This window comes from Malassezia sympodialis, genomic scaffold, assembly GCF_000349305.1.
Source record: "Malassezia sympodialis ATCC 42132 genomic scaffold, msy_sf_1, whole genome shotgun sequence".
In the NCBI taxonomy this organism is placed as follows: domain Eukaryota; kingdom Fungi; phylum Basidiomycota; class Malasseziomycetes; order Malasseziales; family Malasseziaceae; genus Malassezia; species Malassezia sympodialis.
Genome location: NW_017387799.1, coordinates 136,120 through 157,200, shown reverse-complemented (window position 1 = coordinate 157,200; position 21,081 = coordinate 136,120). Strand labels below are relative to the sequence as shown.

Here is a 21,081-nt window from a genome sequence, read left to right as displayed (position 1 = left end):
GTCCGACGCTCGTCCATGGCCTCCACCATGCTGGCGCTGGCGGTCGCCGCCCTCGTGGTGCTGGCCACCCTGCTGCTGGGTCGCATGCGCGCCCCGGCGAGGCGGACGGCCATGGTGATTGTTCTTGGAGACGTGGCACGCAGTCCGCGCATGTGCTACCATGTGCGGAGTCTCGCCGACGCCGGCTGGTCCGTCGCTGTCGCCGGGTACTTGGAGACGCGGCGGCCCGCCGATCTCGGCCCGGGCGTGCGCTGTGTGCCCCTCTGGACGCCACCGCATGCGCTCCAGTCCCTGCCGCGCGCGCTCTTTGCCGTGGTCGCGCTCGTCAAGGTGCCGCTGCAGGCCGTGACGCTTCTATGGCAGATCGTCACGCACACGCCGCGCCCGTCGCTCGTCCTCGTGCAGACGCCGCCTGCGATCCCGACGCTGGGGGTCGTGCGCCTGGCATGTGCGATCACGCGCAGCACCCTCGTGATCGACTGGCACAACCTGGGCTACACGCTGCTCGCACTCAAGCTCGGCGCACGCAGTCCCCTTGTGGCCGTGGCCCGCACGCTCGAGCGGTGGCTCGGCGCACGCGCGGATGTGCACCTGTTTGTCACGCATGCCATGCGCACACAGCTGCTCACGCAGTGGCGCCTCCGCGGCCGCACGGCCGTCCTGCACGACCGCCCGCCCGCCCACTTCCACCGCCTGTCGCCGCCCGAGCGCGACGAGTTCCTCGCGCGCCACCCTGTCTGCGCGGGCAGCGGGCGCGCGTGCAAGCTCGTGGTATCGAGCACGAGCTGGACACCCGACGAGGATATCGGCATGCTCCTGGATGCCGCGGCGCTGTACGAGACGCTGGCTCGCCGCGACCCCGCCGTGCCGCCCATCTGCGTGGTCATCACAGGGCGCGGTCCGCTGCGCGAAGCGTACGAGCGCGACATGGCCGCGCGTGCGCTGCGCGAGGCATGGTCGCATGTGACCGTGCGCACCGCGTGGCTCGCGGCGGACGACTACCCGCGCCTGCTCGGCGTCGCGGATGTGGGCGTCTCGCTGCACACGAGCTCATCCGGCATCGACCTGCCCATGAAGGTCGTCGACATGCTCGGATGCGGCCTCCCCGTGTGCGCGCTCTCGTTCGCCTGCCTGCCCGAGCTGATCGAGTCGGGCGTGAACGGCGCCGTGTTTTCGTCGGCCTCGGAGCTCGCTACGTGCATGGCCGACGTGCTCACAGGCCGCCGGCGCTTCCCGCACGCCGGCTTCCTCGGCGCAGACGCACCCACCTGGCAGGCCCAGTGGACGCGCACCGTAGCGCCGCTCCTTCCCCATAGCTAGCCACGTGCGCCCTTGGCCTGTGCCACCATGGCGAGTGGCGCCAGCGTACGTGCGCGCACTGACGCCAGCTGGGACAGCGCACCCTCGTTGCCTTCGTGCTCGATGTGTCGCAGCCGATGAGCGCGTCGTTCGACGCGACGGGCCGCACACGTCTCGCGCAGTGCCAGGCCTTTGTGTCGTTGCGCATCCTCGAGATGGTACGTTGCGCGACTCACCCGAGATGCTCCGCGGCCTCGCGACGCTCAAGGTATGCCTCGTCGTCTACGGCGAGAGCTCAGATGGCCCCCCGCCCGCCGCCCGCGAGCTGTGGCCGCCCGCGCGCCCGACGCTCGAGACGATGCATGTGCTCCAGGCACTGCAGCCCGCGTCGCAGCCGCGCGCGTGCGAGCGTACGTACGGCCCACTGACGCAGCGCTCGAGGCACTCTCGCTCGCGCTCGACTGCATGCTCGAGAAGGGACATGGCGAGCCGTCCGCGGCGTGGACGCGCATCGTGTACCTCGTCACGCGCGCACACCCGCAGATGCCCACGCACCGCGCGGACGCCCTGCGCGACCGGCTCGCGCACTCGCAGACGCAGCTGCGCGTCATCGGCGTCGACCTCGGCGCCGAGGCGCCGCCTGCGTTCTGGCGCCCATGGGTCGCGCGTGTCCCTGGCGCGCTCCTGGCGACGCCCGAAGAGGCCGAGGCTCACGCCCTCGAGCCGACCGTGCAGCGGCCGCGCTCGAATCCCATCCACACGACGCTCTCGTTCGGCGAGCTGGACAGCGCATCGCGCGCCTCGATCGAAATACCCGTGCAGCTGCACAAGGCGACGGCGCAGCAGCGCCCCATGGCCCCGCGGCGCATGGCGCGCGGCGACGGCACGACGTGGGAGCGCCAGCTCGAGGCGCGGCACGCGCTCTACCAGGCCAGGGAGGTGGCGCGCGCGGGCGGCGACCTGAGCGGCCTCACGCCGCTCCCCGAGGACGCGGCGCAGGGGCCGCGCGCCTACCGGCTCGGCAAGACGCTGGTGCCGCTGCCTGACGCTGAGCCCGAGCTCGACACGCGCCCCGCGCTCGAGATCCTGCACTTTGTGCACGCCAGCACGGTGCGTCCGCCACACTCACACAGTACCGACGCGAATACCACATGGGCGAGACATACTACGTGCTTCCGCACCCCCGCTCGCCACGCGCACAAATCGCCCTCTCGGGCCTCGTGCAGGCCGCGGCCGTGCGGCGCGTGTACGCACTCGCACGCTACGTGGCGCGCGCACACGGCGAGCCCAAGCTGTGCCTCCTGGCCCCCCTCGTGGAGCACGAGTATGATGGATTCTACATGGTGCGCGTGCCCTTCCGCGACGACGTGCACCGCTGGGCCTTTCCGCCGCTCGATCGCGTGGTGACGAGTACGGGACACACGGTGCGCACGCACCCCACGATCCCGACGCCCGAGCAGCAGGCACAGATGGACGCCCTGGTCGAGCAGATGGACCTGATGGACATGGACGACCACGGCGACGAGGAAGGGTGCGTTGCGTCGGCTCACCCAGATGGTACGCACCGTCGCTCAGCTACGCCCCGGCCATCCACGGGACCAAGCAGGCTATCAAGCACCGCTACCTGCACCCTGCGGCGCCGCTGCCGCCCCTCCCCCCCAGCCTTTCGGCCTTCCTGCACGCGCCCCCGCGTGCCGAGGCGCGCGCCCGGCCCGTGCGAGAAGCATGTGCAGCGCTCTTTGCTGCGCGGCCGGCGCCTGCAAAGCGCGAGCCGACGGTACAGCCCCCGCCGGCGGCCGGCGGCGACTCGGACGCGACACCGCCCGAGGACGGCAGCGCGCCCGACGACTATGTGCGCATCGACGAGGTCGGCGACCTCCGCTACACGCACGCCGCCAGCGACTTTGCGGCGTTGGTCTACTCGACCGAACGCGTCTCGGAGACGTGCCAGGGCATGTCGCAGCTCCTCCTGCGCTGGCTCGACCGCGAGCCGCCGCTCGGCGACGTCGTGCCCGCACTGCACGCCTACCGCTCGGCCGCGCGCCAGGTACGCCGCTCCACTGACGCAGCTGGACGAGTCGCTCACGTGGAACACGTACGTGCCCCGCGCTCACCGCAGGTTCGTGCGGGCCTTTCACGCCAAGGCACGGTCGCGCGCACCCGATGTCTGGCGCGCCCTGCGTGGGCGCCTGGACCTCGGGCTCATTACCGCGCGCGAAGATGCGTCACACCGCTCGACCGAGACGCCCGAGGCAGCCGCCGCCCTGGTCGCTCCGTAGCTCCCTCCACCATGCAGGTGACTCTGCCGCACGACACGCACCTGGTCGGCTCGGCGTGCAACCCATGCATGGACCTGGTCGCATTCCTGTGCTGCGATCGTGCGCCGCCGGCCGCGGCGAGTGCGCCGCCCGGCCTCACGCCCGCGCAGCTGGCGATGCGGCAGCGCATGCTCGCGATCCAGGCGCGGCGCATGGGCGTGGCGAACCCCGCCGCTGCCACCGGCGCCCAGCAGGTGCGGCGCGGCCCCGCACTCAAGCTCGTTGTCTGGCGCATGGTGCACGCGCCCAGCTGCGTGTGGGAGGTGCCGATCGAGCCGCCCCGCGCAGACATCCCGCGCGACGCCGCCGAGGGCGTGTCGGTGCTCGGCCTGTGCTGGAGCCCGGACGGTACGTCACGCTGCTGACGCAGGCGAACGCCTGGCTGTGCGACTCGCACTCACACACACGGCAGGCACGCACACACAGCATACCCTCGCCCTGCTCGTGTACTCGGTGTACGACGGCGCCGTGCTGCATACCCACCATACCCCGTGCGACGCCGTGCCGCAGCACAGCGCGCTGCAGTGGGTGGCCGTCGAGGCGCCGGGCGTGCCGTCGCAGGCCCTCGACATGCTCGACCAGATGCCCGCGCTCACGCCACTGCGCTCGGCGATCGACGACAAGCCCACCTGGCTCGGCGCGGCACAGCACCGCGCCAGGCCGTCCGAGCCGCCTCCCAGCCATGGCATGGCGACGGGGACCGGCGTCCTCGCGCAGGTGCCCGCCCTCGCGCATGGCGCACAGGCGTCCCAGCTCTCGCTGCTCGTGTGCGCGGACGACCCCGGGCGCCTCGGCGTATGGCTCGACGGCACGGTCCCACTGCATGCGCCCGAGCTGGTCCCGGGCGCCGTGCTCTCGCTGGCCGCGACGCCGCACGACGCGTCGCTCTTGCTGGCCAGGGAAGACACCTTGCACATCCATCACTTGCCACTGGCGTGGGACGATGCGCTCGTGCATCTTGCGCGGCTCAGTACAGCGGCGCGCGCGAGCTTCGTGCATGCGATGGACGCGGCGTTCCATGCGTCGCAGGCATACCACCTCCTCGTGCGCCCACGCTGCGACGAGTGGCGCGCGCACTGGGACGACGCGGCCGCACGCCACGGCGTGGATCTCGTGCACGAGTGGATGGCCCTCGTGGTCGGCGGACGGGCGTCGCCGGCGTGCGAGCATCTGCTGGTGCAGCTCACAGAGGGCACGACTCTCGCTATGGAGACGGACGCGAAGCGGGGCCTCAAGAGCCTGCGCCGCCTCGTCGCCACAGGCGTCCTTCCCGCGTGCGAGCGCCTCTTGGTCCTGCTTACCGAGCTGCTCGGGTGTGCGCGCTGGCCGACACAGTACCCAGGCATCGACGAGGAGTGCGTTCGCTCGCTACAGTGCCGTGTCCAGACGTGCCATGCCGTCGCACTTGCCGTGCAGGAGCATGCAGAGCGCGAGCTTCTCTCGCTCGACGAGTTTTACAAGTGGTTCCGTATGGAGCAGGACCGGCAGGAGCGACTCAAGCTTGAGGAGGCGGCACCACGGGTCGTCACGTACCACGACACGCTCACCGTGCTCGAATACTTACAGCGGGGCTTTCTCTCGCCAGCCCTGGATGCCATGCTGGGCTCGGGCACGCCGCCACCGCCGCCCGCGGCCGACACGTCCGACGACAGCCATGCGGCCATCGAGCCGCTCTGGGAGACGGCGTATGTGGCTTATGAGACCGATGCGCCGGCGCAAGAGGCCGACGCTGCAGCCGCGGTGCAGGCAGCGCTCGCATGGCTCGAACAGCCGGCCGCGCCGCGCGCGCCGTCCGAGGCGCAATGGCAGGGCGTGCATGGACCTGCGTCGCTCCTAGGAGGTCCGGCCCACACGTTCCGACCGCCCACGCTCCCCGGCGACGAGGCCACGCTCCCTGTGCGCCTTGCCGACGTTGCCGAGGCGTGGGGCGCGCTCCTTCGCGGCGCCCTCGCACAGGCCCGTCCCACCACGGCACACACGCACATGGCGATGCCTGTGCCTGGCGGGCTGCGCCTGCGCGACGAGACGGTGCGATCCGTGCCGCGCCCTGCGCCGCCTACCATGAGCGGAGGCAAGGAGCGACCGCTCGTGCGCGCTGCAGCGCATGACGGGCAGCATGTGCACACGTTTGTGAGCGACGCCCACGTAGTGAGCGTACATGTGGCGTTGGGCCCGACGCCCGGGGCGTGTGCGCCCGTGTCGCTGGCGGTGCCCGCGCGCGTGCACGACCTCGCTCTTGTGCGCGGGCACCTGCATGTGCTGTACGAGCAGGGCGCCGACACGTCGGTAGGCTCGCTGGGCCCGACGCGGGCGCCGGTTTGGCCGCCGAGCGATACAAGCGCCGCACACGGGACGGGCTCGCTCGCTGCGTTTGCGCATGGCACGCGCGTCTTGCTGGGCCACGATCGGCGCACAGTGACAGTGCTACCGCTACCTATTTAGAGCTTCTCAGTCATCTCAGGTACAGCCTCGTACAGGTCCGCGACGAGACCCAGGTCTGCAATCTGGAAGATGGGCGCCTCGGGGTCCTTGTTGATGGCCACGATCGTTTTGCTGTCCTTCATACCGGCCAGATGCTGGATCGCACCGCTAATGCCGACCGCCACGTACAGCTCGGGCGCGACAATCTTGCCCGTCTGACCGACCTGCAGCGCATTGTCTGCGTAGCCCGCGTCCACAGCCGCACGCGAGGCGCCAACGGCCGCGTGCAGCTTGTCAGCGAGCGGCTCAATGTATTTCGCAAAGCCCTCGGCGGACTTGAGCGCACGGCCTCCCGACACGACACGGGCCGCGGTCGCCAGATCCGGGCGCGTCGACTCGCTCACCTGCTCCTCAATAAACCGGGTCGGCGTCGGTGCTTCACCGGCGTCCACCTCCTCAGTGCTCGCACTGCCGCCCTCGGCGCTCGCAGCGTCAAAGGCAGTGCCGCGCACCGTCACGACCTTGATCTTGTCGCTTGACTTGACCGTGGCAAGCGCATTGCCGGCGTAGATCGGGCGCACAAACGTGTCCTCGCCCTCGACAGCGACAATGTCCGACACCTGCGAGGCGTCCAGCAGCACAGCCGCGCGGGGAATCACATCACGGCCGACAGCCGTGTGGCCTGCCACGACGTGCGTGTACGAGTGGGCCTCGACCAGCGACTGGATCAGGGGCGCGAGCGGCTCCGACAGCTGGTTCGCAAACGCCTCCGATGTGCTCACGAGCACCTTCGCAATGCCTGACACCTTCGCGGCAGCCTCGGCCACCGACTTGGCCTCGCTCGGCGAGCCGGCCACGAGAGCGTGGATCTCGCCGCCCAGCTTCTGCGCCGCCGTCAGCGCCGACAGCGAGGCAGGGTTGATGGCACCCTTCTTGTGCTCCACAAAGAGCAGCGTGTTCGCGTTGCGCGACGACGACGTCGCAAACGTGCGGAGAGGCACAGCCGCGCGCGAGCCGGCCCGGAACATGGAACGGACAGCGAGCATGATAGAGCGGAGAGCCCGTCGCCGGCATAACGGCGGGGTCCGGTACGGCCCACGTGATACCCACGTGCTACCTACGCGCCGCCGGCGCACGAGCACGGCGCGCCGGTTTGCCGGCGCTCCGCAGCGCCGTGCTCAGCTTGCTCGATTTAAGGCGCAACGTGCCGTCGGCGCGCGGCTTGCGCTCGTCATGCGCAGCAGCAAGTGCCTGCCATGTGTGCTGCGCAACGAGCGACTCCATCGCCGGGTCCGCGTGTGGACGGTGCGGCCACGGCTCGCACAGGCCGAGAGCGGTGCGCTGGACATCGCCCTGGACCCATATGTCAAACACGCCGGCCCACTCGCTCGCCGCGGAAGGAAAGTCGTAGTTCATATACACCACACGCACAGGCGCATGCGCTTTGCCTGCATCGCGCGCCCGGCACGCCTTGGCAAACTCGCGCACAATGCGCTTCGTCCCTGGGACCTTGAGACTCGTGCCTGCCACGACAAGCAGGTCGGGGGGCATCGGCTTGCGCCGCCGCGGCTTGACCGGCTCTACAGGCGGTGCGGGCGCCTCTGGCGCTGGTTTCTCGTCCTCCGCAAACGCCGAAGCCAGCGCGTCGTCCACGCGGACATCGCCAGCGGACATGGACAAGTCGCCCACTTCGTCCTTGCCCTCTTCCACGACCGGCATCTCCGGTAGTGCCGCGCGCATGCGCCGCTCTCGCGCACGCGCCTCCGCGGGTGTCTCTGGCACATCGGGCTCTTGCGGGTCGCGCAGGCCGAGCAGGTCTCGCTCCACACACGCCCCGACATGCTCGGCCGTGTCGTTCTCGCCATGGTACAGCACCACATTGATCTTCATCCGGCCGACACCGCGCGACCGCAGACCTGCACTCGTACGCAGCTCGTCGGCCGTCGCACACCTGTCGCACCACACGGGATCGCCGCGCCGCAACGTCTCAAGGGCGTCCCTCGCACGCACATCATGAGCGGCGTCTAGCGTCTGCGAATGGGAGCACAGCATGCAAGAGAGGCTCGACAAGTGTCCATGCAGTGGAATTGCTCGGGGAAATAGAGGCTGGGGGGCAGGCGTCTCACCGCGGGACGCAGACGGCACGGCCGAGTCCGACTGTGAGCGCTGCCACGAGCGTCCCGCGCGCTTGCGCTTTGATCCCGAGGCGAGCGCTTCGCCGGAGCCGACGCCCAGCGTGAGACCCGCCTTTTCTTCCAGGCCATCAATGTTTTGCGTGTACACACGCTGGAGTCGGCCCTCCGAGTCGAGGCGTTTGAGCCAATGGTGGAACAGTGTCGGCTGCGCCGCATCAGCCATGTCCTTGAGCTCGGCCATCATCGAGTAGAATAGCGCCGTAGACGTCTCAGACTGAAATAAACGCGCATCAAATAGATCCTTGCCACTCGTGAGGCCTGCATGCGGAAACCGATCCTTGAGCCGCGCAAACAGACCGGTCGCCGACCGAAAATCGGGGATGTTGGCCGGCGGCGAGACGGATACGCCAGCACCACATACCACGGCAATGCGCCGCGCCTCCCACAGAGACTTGTACAGGCGCCCAAGGTCCCGCTCCGTATTGTCAGACTCGCGCGCATATGCTGGCAGCGAGCTCGGCGCCGGAACCTCATAGGACAGCTTGCCATGCCCAAGGGTGGGCGCAGGCGGGGGGGCACGACTCTTTTCAGAACCAACAGTGCTGCTCCGTGTAAAGGCGCGGTGTGCGCTCCGATGCCCCGATGCTCCATCAGCCACGGGCGGCGGCTCCACTGCCTCCGATGCAGGGAGACGCACGACCAGCATGGTGGTGTTGTTGTGCGTCCCCCGACGCGATCCTCCACAAAACACGTGATGACACGAGGACCGTGCTCGACCCTGCCGCACTGCCCACGTTCCTCGGCATGCCCGACAAGCAACTTCCAGCGCTACCCACGCCCGAACGCCGGGCGTATGAGAGACCAGCACACTACAGTATGCCTGTGCATGGTCTCCATGATCGTTCCAGCGCGCCCACCAGCGCACAACATGGTCGCCACACCAACGACGACTCAGCGGCACGCCCGCATACGTCCAGCTACCTTGGCGCCAGCTTCGCTTTGGCACCTCTTGCGAGCTTTCCAAGCGCATCGTCGCTCTCTGAACCTGTTTCTGCTCCTATCGGCGACACAATCACGCCAATGTCGTCTACACCTACACAAACTGTGTCGCCATCTCGTACCTCTGGCGCGCCTACTCTCTCCGTGGCACTCCCGTCGCCGTACCTGCTACTGGCCTCTTCTCAGACATCTACAGAGTTTGGAGCCCCCACGGATACTGCCCCGCGTGCACCTCCCATGACGCAGGTTCCTGTGGATGGCCCAAATGAGCCACCGCATACCTCGGTGCATGGTATGTACGCTGACGCCCCTGCCTCTCAAACCGCGCATTTGGATGCACCCCTGCCACTGGGGCCGCTCGTGACCCCCCAGGACATTCCTTGTGTTGAACCACCCAATATCGATATGTTGCCTCCCATTCCAGAGGACTGGGCTGCCGGCTTGGTTCAGCCGTGCCTCATCATCGAGGTGTGTGTATTTTGCTGACCCAGTATTGTGATCGCTGCCGATGGCAACACCGTGCTACGTGGATTCAGACGGAGCTGCTCATCACCTTCTCGGCGAAGCAGGCTGAACACGATTCGGCCGCCTCGGGTGGCGGTAGCCTGGCCAGCACGATGCTGGTACCCCGCGTTGCACCCGAGACGGCCGGGCGATTCCGCGTATGGCTCGCTGCTCAAGATGCTACGGGTACCACACTGATGCACCTGCTGTGGGATCGAAAGACTGAGGGCGGATTTCCGGAACTCAAGGAGCTGGTACGTCGCCTTTGCTGATCTAGAAACGCCGCGTACGCGATAAAATCGCGCCGACTCAGCATTTGGGCCATTCCGAGAGAGTGTAGATCTAGAGAATCTGTAGAAATACCATCAGTACCCAGCCGAGCAAAACAAACGAGGTCAGGGCTGGGTCAAGCTGCGCCAAGGCGCCATTGGGCGACGTGCTATGGTAAGTGGATGTCACTTACGCTTCTCCATAATTCCGAGTAATGGTGTGCACATAGAGCACGGCGATCCGGCCATCTACGACCGGCTTCCCCGGGAGTGACATTTCGGGATGGCTAATGTTCTGGGACGTGGCGTTCATCAGGATCCCCGGATCGATCCATGAGACGGTCGCATTAAATTTGTTGCCCTTCCATTCAATACCACCGGGCTGTGTGGCGATGTTGACCACTTGGTCACGTCCTCGATTATATCCGTCCGTCTCAATGTTGTGCAAATTGCTCAAACTCTGCTCTAAGCTTGCTGCCAAAAAGTAGGCAGTGCCATTCTGCGACGGCTGCATGAACCAGCGAAAATGCCCACCACCCTGAAAGGTCTCGCGACAAGTGCCGACGTCAGGCATGCCATAGTTCCAGCGCAAAACACCATTTAATCCTGAGCCTGACCCCTGCTTTACTTGCCTGTTGTTGGGGCCCAGATTCGCATACATAATGGTCTGAGGGTCACCCTGGCCTAGACAAGAAACGCCAAAGCCCAGTGCGCTGCGTGTAAGGCGACCCATACGTACGTGGCCCATACCAAGAAGCCCTCCGGGTTGAGCATGTCGGACGACGAGTTGTGCGATACGATCGCATTCAGAGGCTCACCCTCGAAAGGCCTGTCCGGATATTTCTAAAGTCAGCAGGTGCCACTTACACCGAACATACTGCCCTCCGGCAACGGGTTAATGAATCCATTTGGAAGCGGAGGAATGATCGAGGAGGGAGATGGGGTGCTCGACTGGGTCGCTGTTGCGTTTGTTGTGGTGGCGCTAGGGACGGCAGATGACCCCGACGAGGCCGCCGACATGGCCGACGACGTATTGCTTGCGCTTGTGCGCGTAGACGTAGTCTCGCTAGTTATTGAAGACTGTGCCAAGACATGCGCATGCATCCGAGCCCATAGAGCCACGAGGGACAGGCGCAATAGGCGCATAAGCCACCCGAGTCAATCTAAGCGATAGGTCCGTGGAGCGAGGTTACTACTGACTGGACCTCTTGGCATTGTACCTCCACCAATCACATTTGTCCTTAGACGCAGATCGCCACAGAGTCTTGGCATTCAAAATGACTTCTTCGGTCGTCGGAGAAGGGGCGAGGCCTTAAAAGGCGGCGTGCCAAGACGCAGATCATGCCTTCAGAATAAGATTTAGTCTTTGCATGAGCTCGGACAACTCTGCTGTATCTTTTACACAGTCTGTGTCCAAGTCTACCCCACCAAGTCGCGAAGAGGCCCTGTCTTACGCACACCGCTATGATGGTGAGTCTGTTGTGGCCGCGCTAGAGTCCCATTCTGAGAATGGTCTCAGTGCCTCTGAAGCCAAGTCTCGCCACCAGCAGTATGGCAGCAATGAACTCCAAAGCAGCGAGGGCGTTAGCGCCCTGCGCATCCTAATCAACCAGGTGGCCAACGCCATGACCCTCGTGCTAATCATTGCTATGGTCGTATCGCTGGCCATCCAGTCATGGATTGAGGGTGGTGTAATTGCTGGCGTCGTCGCTATCAATGTCTTTGTCGGCTTTTTCCAGGAGTATTCGGCAGAGAAAACGATGAACTCGCTCCGCTCCCTGGCGTCGCCCACTGCTCACGTTATGCGCGATGGACAGCTGATGACCATCCCTGCTCCTGAAGTGGTTCCTGGAGACATTATGTCACTTAATGTGGGCGACACTGTCCCGGCCGATGGCCGCATTCTTGACGCTACGAACTTTGAGACCGACGAGGCTCTGCTGACCGGCGAGTCAATGCCGGTCGCCAAAGACCCAAGCCAATGCTTCCCGCCTACCGACCCAGACCAGACGGAAGTCGGCGTCGGTGACCGTCTTAACATGGTGTACGCTTCCTCATCCGTAAGCAAGGGCCGTGCTTCAGTGATTGTGACAAGCACTGGTATGCACACCGAGATTGGCAAAATTGCCGATGCACTGCAAGGCGCATCAAAGCGCAACAAGATCCGCGAGGTCAAGCGTAATGCTTACGGGAAAAAGCGCCCTCACCACTATATCGAGGCCGGTACACTCACTATCATGGACCACATCCTCCTATTCCTCGGTATCAATCAAGGCACGCCGCTGCAAATTATGTTGTCCAAGCTTGCCGTGTTGCTTTTTATTATTGCTGTGATTTTTGCTATCATTGTATTTGCTTCCAACAACTGGTCTGACAAGGAGGTCATCATCTACGCGGTGGCCACGGGTGTCTCGATGATTCCTGCGTCCCTGACGGCTGTGCTGACCATTACCATGTCGATGGGCAGCCGCGCTATGGTCCAACGCAATGTGATTGTGCGCAAGCTTGAATCCCTCGAAGCGCTTGGATCTATTACTGATATCTGCTCGGACAAGACGGGAACACTGACGCAGGGCAAGATGGTCGTGCGAAAGGCATGGCTTCCTGCCTTGGGACAGCTGCTCGTGTCGGAAAGTAACGAGCCTTTCAACCCGAATATCGCGTCCGTATCACTCCATGAGACAGCCCCTCATGGGGAGAGCGAAGACGTGGAAGGTCGCCTCGTCGCTTCGCAGGGCGACGCACAAGTTGATTTGGAGGATAGCCTGCTCAAGCCACTCAAAGATTTTGTGACGGTCGCCTCGATCTGCAATTTGGCACAGGTATTCTATGACGAAGAACAAAGTACTTGGGTAGCCCATGGCGACCCGACAGAGTGCGCACTACAGACTCTTGCGTGCCGCTTTAACATGGCAAGTCGCAAGCTTATGACCAGCTCAAGCGACAACGAGAGCGGCGAGTGGCGTACTATCGGCGAATACCCCTTCGACAGCAGTCTCAAGCGCATGGCCGTTACTTTCACACATCTTCCGACCAACACGCACCGCGCCATGATGAAGGGAGCCGTCGAGCACGTCTTGAACGCATGCAAGAATGTGCAAAAGGAAAACGGTACACAGCCCCTAGACGAAAAGGCCAAGGCGAATATCCTGTTGAACATGGAGGCACTTGCTGAGCAGGGTCTACGTGTCCTTGCGCTGGCGCACCGCGCCGTGTCGGACAGCGAAGCGGCACAGGGCGAGTCTCTGGAGCGTGCAAAGGTTGAATCGGATATGACCTTCCTGGGCCTAGCTGGTATCTACGACCCGCCGCGCCCCGAGTCGCGCAGCGCAGTGCGTGCTTGCCACGAGGCGAGTATTGAGGTCCACATGCTGACGGGCGACCACCCCGGCACTGCGCGTGCTATTGCTGAGCAAGTCGAGATTCTCCCTCCGTATAAGGAACTGGCATGCAAATACAGCAAAGACGTAATCGAGGGCCTTGTAATGACGGCTGCTCAGTTTGATCGCTTGTCGGACGATGAAATCGATGCACTGCCGGTACTCCCGCTCGTAATTGCGCGGTGCGCGCCGCAGACAAAAGTGCGCATGATTGAGGCGCTTCACCGTCGTCACCGCTTTTGTGCCATGACAGGAGATGGTGTCAACGATTCGCCGTCGCTCAAGCTCGCTGACGTTGGTATTGCAATGGGCATGGCCGGATCGGACGTTGCCAAGGACGCATCCGACATGGTGCTGACCGATGACAACTTTTCCTCAATTGAGAGTGCCATCGAGGAAGGTCGCCGCATGTTTGCTAACATCCGCAAATTTGTGCTGCATCTTTTAGCGCAAAATGTGGCTCAGGCGTGCGTATTGCTCATTGGTCTGGCGTTCAAGGATGACTCGAGCATCTCTGTGTTTCCCCTCAGCCCGGTCGAGATCCTGTATGTGATTATGGTAACCAGCGGTTTCCCAGCCATGGGTCTTGGTATGGAGGCAGCACCTCATGATATTATGAAGCAGCGTCCTAACATCTCACGCTTTGGCGTTTTCAACCTCGAGATGATAGTGGATCTGCTGTTTTATGGTCTGCTTATGGCCGCCCTGTGCCTGGCCACATTCTCGCTCGTGGTGTTCGCGTGGGGCCCGGCTGATCTCGGCATGAACTGCAACAACGACTTTAACGACTCTTGCGATGCCGTCTTCCGTGCGCGAGGTGCCACATTCGTTGTTATTACCTGGTTCTCGCTGTTTCTGGCGTGGGAGGTGACGAACATGCGCCGCTCGTTCTTCGCCATGGGTAAGGACGCCCACTGGTACAACCAATGGCTCGTCGACACGTGGAAGAACAAGTTCCTCTTCGCCTGTGTCGTGCTCGGCTTTCTGAGTGTGTTTCCCCTATTGTATATCCCTGGTCTCAACCACATTGTCTTCCTCCACAAACCCCCGATTGGCTGGGAGTGGGGCCTCATTTTTGTCGGCACCGGCCTCTTCTTCCTGGGCGTCGAACTATGGAAGGCAGGGAAGCGCGCTGTCTTGGTCCGTTTGGAGCGCAAACGTCAAGACAGCGAGTTGGATCTGCACCAGGACAAGAGCGTCTCTGAGAAGGTAGTTGATGATGTATAATGATGTATCGATAGTTGTAAAAAGTCGGTTTATACTATACAAAGCAGGAGCTACACGATATAGCGTCGCGCACGCCTCGCCGACTCATCCATATTGCCGCGCAGCCGAGCCGTATACAAGTTGGCCGTGGGTAGCTTGTTGTCCGTGGACGCATGGGACGCGTACCACGATACCTTGTAGTTCACTGCACGTGGCAAGACGCCGCGGCGCCGCGGCACATCGTCGTTCGTAGTGGCAGGCTGCTCTGTGCCCGACCTGTCCTCAGGCTTCTCACTAGGTGGTGCATCGATGGCCATCGATTCCGTGGTCGGCAGTGCATCGACAGATAAGACCGACATGTCGCCCTCATCCTCCGCTACGTCTGGCAAGGAAGCAGCGGGCTCCAGAGGAATCCATGGCTTTACTGGGGCAGCCGTATCAGTATTCTTGATTAGCTTACGCAGCGACGATTCCACAAGGCGTGCATTATCAAGCTTGCGATTGACTAGCTGTAGAGCTGGCATTTCAGACAGTACTTCTGTCGCATACACCGGCGTAAACATCCAGCAGTGCCGCGGCGGCTCAGGTGGTAGATGGTCCGGTACAATATCGTGCATCAGCGTTTTCCACGTTGAGGCCTGCTCTGACTCATCGTCAGAAGGAAGAAACAAAGCTGTCGGGTGCTCCCAACTGTGCTGATCGTTTGGCGACGTGGTCGTGGGTATCTGGACGCGTGACGAAGCCGAGTCCCGCGCGTGCTTCGCATAGGCGTGTAGTTCGGGCAGGGACAAGCCCAGAAGCTCAAAGGTGTGGATCATATCATAAAGGGTAGGGGTAACACGGTTTGACACTTCAGCGAAACGCCCGCAACTTTGCAGTAGTGTCGTAACAAAGTCCTCGACTAAGTCTTCGATGCGGATCAAGGCCTGCTCTCGAGCCCCGCTGAAGCCCGCTTGGCCTGCTATCCGTACAATGAGTGCGCGTAAGGCCTGACGAGCATCTCTGTGCAGCACATCAGCGCCCACGGGCGAGTACGTCGATACACCGGCCATGCACGGCAAGCTCAATCGACGATCCCAAGGAGAGAAGGCGTGACCGTCGCTGGCGTGGCCGTCGCTGGTGTGGATCTTGATACTCGGCCGAAGTGCCTCGAGCCGACCGACCAGAACGCTCGGTAATGCTCCGCACTGGCGCCCGACACATTGCGCAGACTTGCATCCGGCATCGCTTCATGTCATTTCAGGCACCATATAAGTATATTGATGCGGACTCATTGGCTTCTATGTTGAAGCAGCGTTCTGAGAATCCCCGCTCAGTCGTTGTTGTGGACGTGCGCGGTGTGTAGACATGACTCATACCAGATGACGACTATGAAGGTGGACATATTGCGGGAGCCATTCACTCGCCATCTTCGACCTTCCTGGACAGTGTCAATGATCTGCTCGCCAAAGTAAGGGACTGTATGTATCTACGACCTTATACCAGATGACAACGTCGTATTTCACTGCGCCTTGTCGCAGCAGCGGTATGCCAGCACACTAATGCAAGGGGACCTAAGGCGGCACGCATCTACCGAGAGGTTCGTGATGCCACTAGCATGTACCAGCGCGAAGCGGATCAGGTCCAGGAGGTGCTTGTGCTGCGGGATGGTTTCGGCTTCTTTGGCCCCAAGTTCAAGCAAGATCCTCAGCTCGTCGAAGACTGGGACGAAGAGTCATGGAAGTTTAGATAGTTCTCTTGGCGTACTACACTGCGACGATGCGCTACCCCGCGATGTAGGAGCACATGATAGCTTAGGTGAGCAAAAGTGGCGCATGGTCCACCCTCGTGGCCATTATTTTTGGTTTTCCGGACCATGTCAGACGAGAGCGCCAGCGAGTCGTCTGACGTGGCCCTCACCTCGGCAGTTGATTTGCATGTCACAGAAGGCAATTATATACATCGGCGTCACCGTGCGCCTCGCCCGTGGCCATCAGAACGACGTGCGCCACGTACGGAAGAGTCGGATAATGCCTCCTGGAGCGATACTGGAAGTGCATACTCGGTCATCGACTCCCTTGATCTGGCTCCGTCGCTGCCTTACTGGTTTGCATATGTACGTGCACGCATGGGAGAGTATGTGGAAGACATCGAGCGACTTTTACATACCAATCACACACACCCGCGGGGTCTACATGTGCCGCTGGGTCCTATGGAGGCAGGGCTAGAGGCTGCGTATGGTCGCTTGGCGAGCATCGTGCGCGAGTCACCTCGAGTACACGGGATTGATTGGCTGGACAAGATGCCGTCGCGTCAGGACCTAATGGCGCGCTTCCATGCCTTGATCTTGGACTGGGAGCGCCGAGCCAGCACCTTTCATCCCACCCTTTTTGCGAAAGAGACCCGTATTATTCCGAATACGTATGCTGAGTGGGCATCTCGTGTACCTGCAAGGGCTCATCATCTCACCGAGGAAGTTCAGAAAACAGTGGCTACGTTACGATCCCATATGCCTCAAATCTCCATGCCGTCACGGCCTGCACTGGGCCTACCGGATCGCATTCTTCCACCAGATCTTCTAGAGCGCTTTGAGCGTAAGCTAGAAATGATCGGGCAACAGGGTCGAACAGCCGGCGCACAAATTGCTCATGCAATGCACGATGTGGAAGATGCCCTGTACCATACCGCCCTTCAACTTGCACAGGGCGGCCGCAAGCTCATTACGTATCATTCCCTTCCTGAGCTCTGGCGGAATAATGACTATATCATCACAGGATACCGCTTTATCCCTGTGAAAAGCTGGAAGCAGTTGCTACTGAGCATATTTCAGCTGCATAACGAGACGGGCAACATTCATACACACGTGGGTGGTTTGATTCTAGTTGCTGCTCTGTTTTGGTTTACAGGCATCTTGGATCATCAGACTACCGCCATTGACCGTGGGATCCAGACCCTGTACCTGCTGGCAGCAGCCAAGTGCCTGATATGCTCCGTATCCTGGCACGTTATGGCGGGCTGTTCAGATCTGGATTGGTTCTTGTGCTTTGCCTGTATTGACTATACAGGTATCTCGTGGCTTGTGGCAGCGTCCCTTGAAACGCTTGTATACAATGGTTTTTACTGCCAGCCAAAAATCATTGCCGCATACACCGTGGGCATCATTGCTCTCGGTATGACCATGGCTGTGCTGCCGTGGGCACCGTGGTTTAACGATATTCGATTCCGCACAGTTCGCATTTTGTTATTTATACTGATGGCCTTCATGGGCGTGGTTCCATTTGTACATGGAGCTTTCCTGCATGGAAGTGGCCCGATGGCCAAGTTCTTCAGCCCTATCATACCGAGCATTTTCTCGTATCTAATTGGTGTCGTGTTGTATGCTTTCCGTTTCCCCGAGCGGCTAGCCCCTGGACGATTCGATCTGATCGGTCACTCGCACCAACTTTGGCACGTTGCTATTGTACTAGCGATCCTTTTCCACTATCGCGCGATCCTTCGTTTTCATGAGAGTCGCTTCGAGTACAGTTGTACGATCGATTGTGTGCCAGTACCATAGCTGTACAGCTGCATCGAATATCAAGTGTCGGGGACTACTTGGCTAAGTGCATGTCAGGTGCTCTACGCCGCCGTCAGTCGAAAAGGGATGTAGAGAGATTCTCTCAGCACTTTCTGGTATGATCGTCATTGGAATGCAAAAACGAGGTACTTGAATGTACGCGCGTAGCTCCTAACAGGGGCAGATGCCAAAGACTAGTTCACAAGGGAGACTTCGCGTTACCTGCCGACAAAGCCTCGTCGTCCTCCGTCTCTTGGATATCGCCGTCCTCAGTGGCAGTCTGTCCCGAGAGTACGCGAGGGATGGCAGACAGGATATCACCGCCATTGAGACCGTTCAGAGAAAGCGTCATGTTACGTTGGGATGCGCCGCCAAAAATCGACGAGTTCTGCGTCGCCTGCGCATGCGTGCGAAAGACCGGAGGGACATTTTCGGGTGTATCATAGCCCACCTTGTTGTCCACGCGCTCCTTGATCCACTCATACCATTCAGCCTTGGTACGGTCTCCCAACAGTGCGACAATCAAAAGCGTCATGTTGTCACAGCCGATGCCACCAACCTCTGCATCGGGGGCCAAACAGCGGTCAATAATATCTTCCGTAATCACATCCAGCTCTTTGCCTTGCGCAACACCTCTCCGCACAAGGTCTACCACCTGCTGGTTGCTCAGGCAGTCCCAAATGCCATCACAAGCCAACACGAGGAACTCTTCTTCGCCTGTCCAGTCATGGGAAATCACCTGAGGATCGGCTGTGACAATTTGCTTCTCCGCCGGCAGCGAGCCATTTTGCTTGAATTCAAAGTCGCCAATAGCGCGGCTAAGAGCCAGGTTGCCGTTAACACGGTCAAATTCCACAAAGCCGCCCGCATTTAGGATACGCGAGTGCTCTTCGGGGTTACCTGGCTTGTGGTCATAGCTCATAGCTTTCGCTTCACCGGCCAAACCAAGTACACTGCGGGAGTCACCTGCATTAGCCACGTAGATCGTGCGGCCCGTTGCATTTGCTTGAGGCACGATCAGTGCAGCCACAGCCGTACAACCCGACGTGTCATTGGCGTAAACAGGGTCTGATGTAAGTACACAGTTAGTGCACATACCACTTCGCAGGTCCTCATCTGTCTTCAAAAACGATCGTCGAAGAGCTGCCTCCCACTTCTTCTCCTTAAACTCCGGAAGCTCTAGCAAGCGTGTGTGCACGGTACGCCCAGAGTAGCGTGCCACATTAGCGCCTGGATGTTAGTGGCTTGGGATACCGTGTACGTACCACCATGGCCATCATACACGGCAAAGAAGCTCACGCGATCCTTGGGACTAACGTTGGCATCGTCCATCAAGTTGAGCACGGCAGCATGCGCATCCTCCATGGAAATGCGCCAGCCCTGCATATCAGAGACGCAAAAAGCAATGTTTTCATCTTCATCGTGAGAGGTATGCTGTATCGGAAAAAGAATAAAAGAAAAAAACACGGGTCAGCCTCTGCCCCCAGCCATACCACCGGGCTGAAAAGGCAGCACCGGTAGAGTGTATACGTACCTTCTCCACAATGGGCTCCGACAAGATTTGTCCCATGGTGATCAGTCAATAAAGTACGTTTTCTTCGGACAACACTCGTCAAACAACGAGTCGAAGAACACTGGGGCACCAAAGCACGGATTCGTCGGCGTTAACAAGTTGACACTAGTCGCTGATCGGCTGTCCGGCTTCAGTATCGGCCGAATGGCACGTGATACTCTCTTCTTAGTTTTGCGTCGTCGTCGTTCGTATTGCTGCATCGCGGGCACGGACGACTGAGAGAGTTCATATCATGGTGTGTAACAGCTTTAGTTGACCATGCAGCGTCCCATTGTTCTTTCGGGTCACACCCGGTCTCTTAACCAAATTAAGTTTAACCGCGAAGGTGATCTCCTCTTCTCTGTCTCGAAGGACAATCTTGTGAACGTGTGGTACACGCACAATGGCGAGCGCCTAGGCACCTATAATGGACACAACGGTACAGTGTGGTCAGTCGATGTGGACAGTACGTGATTATTCCCTCACATTAGAAAAAACTGTGCTTCTTGTCACTGGATCTGCCGACAACCAGATGCGTCTTTGGAACTGCAAGACAGGTGAATGCCTGTACGTGTGGGAGTTCCCTACGGCTGCCAAGCGTGTCTGCTTCAACAGCGATGGTACCCAAATTCTTGTGATTACGGAAGAGCGTATGGGTTACCGTGGCGCCCTCCGTGTATTCAATATCAATCGCGATCCCGCGTCGTGGACCAAGCAGGACTCGGAGCCGATGCGCACGATCACATTTTCTGGCAGCAAGGCTACTGTGGCTGCATTCGATGCTCTGGACAAGCACATTTTCACTGGTCACGAGAATGGAAAGGTTGCTGTCTATTCGCATGATGCAGAGGAGGGTGAGACTGGTATCGACGCAGAGCTTGAAATCCATCATGTCAAGGCGCACTCGGAAAATGTGACGGATCTCCAGTTCGGTGCAGACGCCACTTACTTTGTCACATCGAGCAAGGACAAGTCGTCGAACATTATCGACGCATTTACGCTTGATATCATCAAAACGTACTCTACGGATACGCCTCTGAACTCTGCTATAAGCTTGCCCACGCGACCTTACGTGGTAGTCGGTGGTGGTCAAGAGGCTATGAGTGTTACGACCACGTCCGCGCGCCAGGGAAAGTTCGAGTCTCGGTTCTGGCACAAAATCTTTGCAGAGGAGTGCGCTCGCCTGCCTGGCCATTTCGGTCCGATCAACACACTTGCGGTACATCCGACAGGCAACGCGTATGCTAGCGGCGGTGAAGACGGTTATGGTATGTTTAATTGGACTGACAACAGTTCGTATTAATTGGTTCGACGACTCTTTCTTTACCAGCAAGCCTTATGGCGCTGACTTTGAGATTGCGGAGGAAGACCAGTAGAAAAGGATCCCTCTCATCCGCACGATACCTCCATAGATGCGAAGGCAAGGAAGGAGCCTCCTCATGATCACGTGAGGCGCGTGAAGC

At 60.9% G+C, this 21,081-nt stretch overlaps 11 protein-coding genes across 11 annotated transcripts; 6 read left to right on the top strand and 5 right to left on the bottom strand.

The window, feature by feature from the left end:
- Nucleotides 1-27: 27 nt before the first annotated feature.
- On the top strand, nt 28-1,320 carry ALG1 (Mannosyltransferase-like protein; the record flags this gene model as incomplete). The annotated part of the gene is made up of 1 exon (XM_018886016.1): nt 28-1,320. The coding sequence occupies one exon, from the start codon at nt 28-30 to the stop codon at nt 1,318-1,320; it is 1,293 nt and encodes a 430-aa protein (XP_018738715.1).
- A 1,130-nt stretch (nt 1,321-2,450) lies between these two features.
- MSY001_0065 (uncharacterized protein) lies at nt 2,451-3,578 on the top strand (the record flags this gene model as incomplete). The annotated part of the gene is made up of 3 exons (XM_018886005.1): nt 2,451-2,830; nt 2,875-3,346; nt 3,369-3,578. The coding sequence occupies 3 exons, from the start codon at nt 2,451-2,453 to the stop codon at nt 3,576-3,578; spliced, it is 1,062 nt and encodes a 353-aa protein (XP_018738714.1).
- Nucleotides 3,579-6,055: 2,477 nt separating this feature from the next.
- MSY001_0064 (uncharacterized protein) lies at nt 6,056-7,084 on the bottom strand (the record flags this gene model as incomplete). The annotated part of the gene is made up of 1 exon (XM_018885994.1): nt 6,056-7,084. One exon carries the CDS (start codon nt 7,082-7,084, stop codon nt 6,056-6,058), a length of 1,029 nt encoding a protein of 342 aa, XP_018738713.1.
- A 67-nt stretch (nt 7,085-7,151) lies between these two features.
- On the bottom strand, nt 7,152-8,879 carry MSY001_0063 (uncharacterized protein; the record flags this gene model as incomplete). Its single annotated transcript, XM_018885983.1, has 1 exon — nt 7,152-8,879. One exon carries the CDS (start codon nt 8,877-8,879, stop codon nt 7,152-7,154), a length of 1,728 nt encoding a protein of 575 aa, XP_018738712.1.
- A 98-nt stretch (nt 8,880-8,977) lies between these two features.
- MSY001_0062 (uncharacterized protein) lies at nt 8,978-9,948 on the top strand (the record flags this gene model as incomplete). The annotated part of the gene is made up of 2 exons (XM_018885971.1): nt 8,978-9,640; nt 9,709-9,948. 2 exons carry the CDS (start codon nt 8,978-8,980, stop codon nt 9,946-9,948), a joined length of 903 nt encoding a protein of 300 aa, XP_018738711.1.
- A 187-nt stretch (nt 9,949-10,135) lies between these two features.
- MSY001_0061 (uncharacterized protein) lies at nt 10,136-10,719 on the bottom strand (the record flags this gene model as incomplete). Its single annotated transcript, XM_018885960.1, has 2 exons — nt 10,136-10,658; nt 10,685-10,719. 2 exons carry the CDS (start codon nt 10,717-10,719, stop codon nt 10,136-10,138), a joined length of 558 nt encoding a protein of 185 aa, XP_018738710.1.
- Nucleotides 10,720-11,315: 596 nt separating this feature from the next.
- On the top strand, nt 11,316-14,552 carry MSY001_0060 (uncharacterized protein; the record flags this gene model as incomplete). Its single annotated transcript, XM_018885949.1, has 1 exon — nt 11,316-14,552. One exon carries the CDS (start codon nt 11,316-11,318, stop codon nt 14,550-14,552), a length of 3,237 nt encoding a protein of 1,078 aa, XP_018738709.1.
- Nucleotides 14,553-14,602: 50 nt separating this feature from the next.
- MSY001_0059 (uncharacterized protein) lies at nt 14,603-15,915 on the bottom strand (the record flags this gene model as incomplete). The annotated part of the gene is made up of 2 exons (XM_018885938.1): nt 14,603-15,758; nt 15,890-15,915. The coding sequence occupies 2 exons, from the start codon at nt 15,913-15,915 to the stop codon at nt 14,603-14,605; spliced, it is 1,182 nt and encodes a 393-aa protein (XP_018738708.1).
- Nucleotides 15,916-16,386: 471 nt separating this feature from the next.
- On the top strand, nt 16,387-18,066 carry MSY001_0058 (uncharacterized protein; the record flags this gene model as incomplete). The annotated part of the gene is made up of 1 exon (XM_018885927.1): nt 16,387-18,066. One exon carries the CDS (start codon nt 16,387-16,389, stop codon nt 18,064-18,066), a length of 1,680 nt encoding a protein of 559 aa, XP_018738707.1.
- Nucleotides 18,067-18,265: 199 nt separating this feature from the next.
- On the bottom strand, nt 18,266-19,452 carry MSY001_0057 (uncharacterized protein; the record flags this gene model as incomplete). Its single annotated transcript, XM_018885916.1, has 3 exons — nt 18,266-19,134; nt 19,165-19,296; nt 19,332-19,452. 3 exons carry the CDS (start codon nt 19,450-19,452, stop codon nt 18,266-18,268), a joined length of 1,122 nt encoding a protein of 373 aa, XP_018738706.1.
- Nucleotides 19,453-19,897: 445 nt separating this feature from the next.
- On the top strand, nt 19,898-20,994 carry MSY001_0056 (uncharacterized protein; the record flags this gene model as incomplete). The annotated part of the gene is made up of 3 exons (XM_018885905.1): nt 19,898-20,084; nt 20,110-20,886; nt 20,912-20,994. The coding sequence occupies 3 exons, from the start codon at nt 19,898-19,900 to the stop codon at nt 20,992-20,994; spliced, it is 1,047 nt and encodes a 348-aa protein (XP_018738705.1).
- Nucleotides 20,995-21,081: the final 87 nt, after the last annotated feature.